The 6,336-nt window shown below is 28.7% G+C and overlaps 1 protein-coding gene across 1 annotated transcript; it reads left to right on the top strand.

Moving 5' to 3' along the window:
• Positions 1–2,543: 2,543 nt before the first annotated feature.
• LOC145741223 (melanopsin-A-like) lies at positions 2,544–5,117 on the top strand. Its single transcript, XM_082558772.1, has 6 exons — positions 2,544–2,695; positions 3,050–3,177; positions 3,483–3,651; positions 4,219–4,447; positions 4,659–4,702; positions 5,015–5,117. Exons 1-6 carry the CDS (start codon positions 2,544–2,546, stop codon positions 5,115–5,117), a joined length of 825 nt encoding a protein of 274 aa, XP_082414898.1.
• Positions 5,118–6,336: the final 1,219 nt, after the last annotated feature.

The following is a 6,336-nucleotide window of genomic DNA, read 5'->3' as shown; positions in this document are numbered from 1 at the left end:
ATTCCAAATTTCGTAACTTGCAAATTTCCAGGTACTTTTTTAACTGAGCACACTGCCCAGTTGCAACTGGTACAAAAGAGACTGTATTTAAAACAGCAAATATATGTAAAAACCAAACAATATAAAGTCTAACTTGAACCAAAGAAGTGCATTTCACGAATGCTTTCTTGGGCAACATTTTACAAAAATCCTATATCTATAAATCATTAAAAATAGTTTATATTTTTTACTAATTTAGATTAACATAATACAAATTTAAAAAGAAGCATATATTTAATTTGTACCAAACGTTTATTTAGTTCTACACATCTATATATAATAAAGCTACTGAGCGATATATGTCTAATTCATAGCCGTAGAAAATTTATAAAACTTCCGTTTGGGCGGGTAAATTATCGCAGGCAAATATTAGCCATGAGTTGCGACCATATTACAACAATTCAAATACTGACTTTAAATTGGGCTATTGACTAGTTTACTAATTACCTAAACTCATAATCAAAAATAGCTAAAGTTAAATATATATATGTATATCTATATACCCAAAAACGCACTTAAAATTCGCGCGTTCAATATATTATCCCTCATTTTTACACTTTTAAAACATCATATTTTATTGCTTTATTAGTAACTTTTAATTTTTAACAGCTGTAAAATCAACTTGCATTTAAATCCACGTTACTGAGTTTTTATGTTTTGTTTTAATTGACCGCGGGGGATTAAGAAAACCCGAATGAATTGAAATAGGATTTAGAAAGTGTATTGGAATTTGCACACTTGAATATTAACACGTTAGTGAAACGTTTTACGTATCAACGTCCAAAATAATTAAAAGTATTGTCTTAAATATAACTGTAAAGGTCACTTACATTCAACTTTTGTACATTTATTAGTTAACATATACAACAACAAGCAAAAACACTTAAAAATATTGCTTTAACGTCTCTCATGCTGTTGCGTCCTTGAGTAAGGTGCTATAAACGGTGCAAACTTCTGCTGAGCCAGCACTTAATCAGCAGCATATTTATCGGGCAATTATAATACATATTATATCCCAAACTGCTAAAGGAAACTCAAACTGCTAAAGGAAACAAATTTATTTATCGAATAAAGTAAATAAGAGTTAATAATTTAAAAACTGTAACTTGTTAATAGCATAAAGTATTTATATTTTAACTAGTTTAAAAAACTAGCCAGTAAAACATTAAAATTTATTGTTATTACAGATTAAATATAAATTTTTTTTTTTTTTTTTAATCAAGTATATTAATCTTGACATTGATATATAATCGTTTTTTAATCTTTTAAATGCAAAATATTATTGATTATTGTACTATTATCTATATCTTAAATTGACAAATGTCATAAATTTTTAAAGATTTCCGCATTTCAAAATGAATCTGGTGCCTAAAATACAGATAAAAAACACATTAAAATAAATAAGCCCTACATGTAACTATATAAATAGATTGAATTTTGTTTTTAATGAAAAAAATGCTTTTTAAAATATAGATTAGGCTAAATATGTGAAATATAAATGCAATTTTAATATTTATTACAACCTAAAATCATATAAAAACACAAGAACGTTAAAGTGAAGTGTTAATTAAAGAATGTAGAAATAAATAAAGCCAACTGGGCTTATTGTAAGAACTTTAATTGTTATTGAAAAATTGATGTTTAAAAAAAAGGTAAAAAATATTGATCGTTAAATTTGTATATTTTTCACTATATTATAGTTTTAAAGCCGTATGTCAAAGGCGAATTAGAAGAATTTTTTAGTTTATAAAAAAGCATTTAAATTAAGAAAACAAAATTGTTAATTTTATCTTTAAAAATTCCTAAATTATTTAATAGAAATTAAAAATTCACTAGTAAAAATCAATGAATTTTGTAATGGTTGTTCAACATAATAAAAACAACTTTGTTTTCATAAATTGTAAATCCCCTTTTTTCAATCTTTTGTTTTAATCAATGTAAATGCACGACATTATACTAAGCCTATATGACAGTTAGGTTATAAAGCATAAGAGGCTTAAACAATATTTAGCCTTAGTATTTAGTATTTCAAATTATAAGTACTATCTACAACGTTAGGACTTATGTTTAGAAGATGTTAGTATAAGTAAAGAACAACTTTCAAGGTAAAATGCTGTTAATTTGAAATATTGAGCAAAAAAACAAGATTTTCTGTTTGTAAAGGTTTATAAAAAATAAACGAAAATAGAGTATTGCTTATTTAAGTTATAAAACATTCAAAAATTCAAAACTAACTAAGTTTGCAAAAATTGTTTGCATATTTAATCTTGAAAATTAATATCGAAATTTTATAAATTTAGGTTTTTAAATATTAATTAATATAATAAGCAATTCTTCCGTTTTAATATTGCAAAACTTAATTAACTTCGGTAAGCAAATTGATTATTTGTCAAAGTTTTAGAGAAGCATGTGAACTTACGTAAAAAATAAGTTTTGTGTTTTATTATCTAACACATAAATCTAAAAAAAAATTAAATCACTTTCGCCTAAACAGAATACCAATAATGTCAATAAATAGTTCGATTTATGACGTCATAAATGCAACATACGTACATCCTATCGACACAAGGGTTATGTACGTTTTGTGTGCTATTTTAAGTGTCACATTTTTCGTTGCAGTCAGTGGAAATGGTCTGGTTATTTTAAGTTTCTGCAGGTAAATTTTGTGTTTTTTTTATCTCAATGTTGTTTTTAAAACATTTTTTTATTTAGGCTATGTGTTTAAATCCCACTGCTTCCACTTTGTACCATTTTAAGTCTTGTTGACGTTAGTTTTTTTACTTGTTTATTTTTTATGTAAAAGGTTGACTCTACGACCTAAACATGAAAAACATCAGTTACTTCGACCTAGTGCATTCAGCAGTTTAAGGAGTTCATGCAACTTATTTCCTTACTTAAGATTACTATAGCATGCAGCTGCTAGTAGAAATCAAACCCAGGATCTGCTGTTTAAACAATTATGTTGGTATCAAATAAAACAATGTAAACGCTTAAATTTTTTTGTTTTTAGAAAATCAAACTTACGACGCAGGCCTTCAAATATTTACACAATTAATTTGGCCTTCGGTAATTTTTGTTTGGGGATTTTTGCCGGGATGATCAGCGGTCAACTTCTTAATGGAAATTTCATCGTCAAACGTTAGAACATAATTCTTATTTCTAAACTTATTTTTATTAAAATTTTTTTTTTTTTTATAAAAGTTGGTTTTCAAACATTTTCTTTTACGATTTTTAACGCTTTTTTAACGGGTAAGAATGTGCTGTTGTGACATGTTTTAAGCTATCTATAAACACCAGTTAAAAAACAATAGTGTGGCATTGGTGCGGTGCGAACCCGAAACCTTATAGCTTGTAGTCCGACACCATGGATGGTCTATCACCTTACCGGATTTTCAAAATTTTTAATTTTTTTTTTTAATCTTCTAAAATTTTAATTTTTGCAGACGACTGCGCCGTGAATGGTTTCCTAGTTTCGACGATTCATATTTCCGTGATGATCACGATCATGGTCATGATAACGGAAAGATATCACGTGATTTGTCACAAGGAAACTAGATTCAAATTTGTTCACAAGTTTCCGCTCACTACGTTAATGTTCATATGGATATACAGGTGAATGTCAAATTTATAGGCCTTCAAAATAAACTCCCGTTTGTGGTGCGCGGGTATATTATTTTTGGCAAATATTAGTAAAGAGTTCTGACAATATTAACAATTAAGATGCCGACTGTAGGACGGGCTTACGACAAAATAAATTATACTAAAAAAGTTAATAAAATAAAATAACATAAGATTTATTCGATTTTAATATAACAATCATCAACTACCTTTTTGTTAAACTATTCTTCCTTGATGTATGCTAATTATACTTAAAAAATTGATTAATGTTAATAACTCCGACCCAGCCACAAGTTAACTTTGTCAATTTAAAAGATATTTCTTATATTTGCCCGAAAATTAATTCTGCAGATTGGTTTCTGGCCCAACAAAAGTTTGTATCGTTCATGGCAACTTACTTAAGGGTTTGACTTCAAAAAACTACAAAACTTAACGACTTTGACAAAAAAACTAAAAGAACCAAATTAGACTTTTTTCGAATTAACAACATTTACGTAAATATTTTCTTAGGTAGTTTTCCATTAGATTTTAAATTAAAACAACATTTTTATTATTATAAAGTGTAACTTGGAGCAGCCTCCCGTTCTTACCCTACATTCCTAATTACATAAAAGAACCGCTCATGCCTTGCTGTATATTTGATCGTATTACTGCATCTACCGAGAATCGAACCTACGTGATCGGGATGTGTGTTTTCGTGTTGTTTTTACCATCTGTGTTTATTGGGTATTGCTTAATCAGGATTTACAGATATGTTAAAAAAAGCACAAAAATATTGAAAAAACATGAGGTAGGCTATTGCTTTCTCGCAAAACTTTATCATTTTAATCACAGCAATTATTATCTTATATCATTACACCCCCGCTTAAGGTAAGGTTTATATGATAAACTGCAGTTATGTTAAAAAAAATTTTACTTAAACATTTAACATTTTTTTATTTCTATATTTAAACATGATATTATTTTTTTGAATCTAAATGACATATTTTTGATTTTTTAAGGGATTTCGAAGTAAGGGATCCTTAATTCGTAAAGAAAGCAAAAGGTAAGATATTATCTATATTTATTTTTAAAAACAAATACATTTAACCCATATTAATAAATGCACTTGGCTTTATTATACATAGGGTCTTTGGTTTGATTTTTACTGCTTTTATTTAGTGTTGCGCTTTTATACTAAATATCATATAAACTTTTGCAGAGCCAAAGTTTAATAAGCAGTTTAATTATCTGGCAGTTCTAATTAATAATATTCCAAATTGCCAAGTCAACTTAAGACTGAGTTGTAGTAACGAATGTTACTTTATGTTAAGGTTCTACAATTAAAATTTAAAAATAATTTGTTTTATGATTTTAGATCACTTCGCTGTTCTTCAAATGAAATAAAAACCGATCAATTTTCGATCCGAGTTAAAATCGCTACTACGAATACCACCCCATCACATTCAGGTTCAGTTTGACTTTTTTTTAAACATGGGATCGTGGGTTCAATTCCAACTGATACTACATTTTTATTTTACCGATATATATTAGGTTTAGGCACTAAAGAATAATATTTGTTAATAGAAAACAGTACAACCTCAAATTTAACAAATTCTGTTACCTAGGTGGAAAAGAAAGAATAACAAGCGAAATTTGTGACGTCATAGAACCGAAAAACTATTTGTTAATCGTAAGTTTCAATTGAAAGAACTTAAACTATAATTACTGTGTATAATTTTGTGCCCACGCACACTTAATTGCCATCAGCGGGAGACCAGGCAAACTATTTTTATTTAAATAAATTTATCTTCGATGTGGGAAGGTCGAATGTGCGACCTAAACATAGAGTAACATCAGTTACCTCGACCCAGTCTCAAGTTGCCTGTGGCAGTTTGGGATATTATAAATTATAATTGCCCGATAATTATGCTGCTTATTTAGTATTGGCTCAACAAGAGTTCATACTGTTTATAGCGCCTTACTCAAGAGCGCTACAGCATGCGATCAGTGGGGATTGAACCCACAACATCATGTGGTGTAGAAAATGTTCTTACCACTACTTTATTGGTTATTTTAATGTATTTTAATTTGTTTAGAGCTCACCAAAACTAACCCCGAAAAAAATTTTGAGACGCGAAAAATCAAATACATTAAGCCAATGCAGTAGAGGTAGTAACATTAGCTCCGGTCGTCGTAAAAAACAAGTCAAAGAGTTGGCGATACTAAAATCTGTGATTCTAATTATGATATTGTTTATATTATCTTGGGTCCCGTTTTCAGTTGTTGTTATTTTAAATTTATATTATGTATATGTTAACCCTTACCTAGTGCTAGTATCATATGTACTGGCAAAAGGGTCATGTATACATAGCTCGTTGGTGTATATCACTAATTCTCATCTTAAAGCAACCATGGATCTTATTAAAAGGCGAAGTGCTGAGTGACATTGGTTACCATGACCAAGTGTCTCGAGTTGACTTTGGAAGTTCTTGATATTATGGATTATAATTGCCTGATAATTTATCTGCTGATTGGTTCAGCTCAGCAAAATGTTATTCAGTTTATAGAGCCTTACTCACGGGCGCTACAGCATGGAAGCAGTTGGGATCAAAACCAAGACCATGTGGTAAAGCAAATTAGTTTTACAACTACTGCCTGTTTGTTATTAATAAATTTAACAAAATTTTTAAGTTATAA

Source organism: Corella eumyota, chromosome 2, assembly GCF_963082875.1.
Source record: "Corella eumyota chromosome 2, kaCorEumy4.1, whole genome shotgun sequence".
Classification (NCBI taxonomy): Eukaryota; Metazoa; Chordata; class Ascidiacea; order Phlebobranchia; family Corellidae; genus Corella; species Corella eumyota.
The sequence above is the reverse complement of the archived record's forward strand: the minus strand, read 5'-3'. Positions and strand labels throughout refer to the sequence as shown.

Coding starts and splice junctions, on each gene's coding strand:
- LOC145741223 (XM_082558772.1), top strand. CDS start 2,544: ATGTCAATAAATAGTTCGATTTATGACGTCATAAATGCAACATACGTA. Junction 2,696..3,049: donor GTTATTTTAAGTTTCTGCAG/GTAAATTTTGTG, acceptor TTTTGTTTTTAG/AAAATCAAACTTACGACGCA. Junction 3,178..3,482: donor TGGAAATTTCATCGTCAAAC/GTTAGAACATAA, acceptor TAATTTTTGCAG/ACGACTGCGCCGTGAATGGT.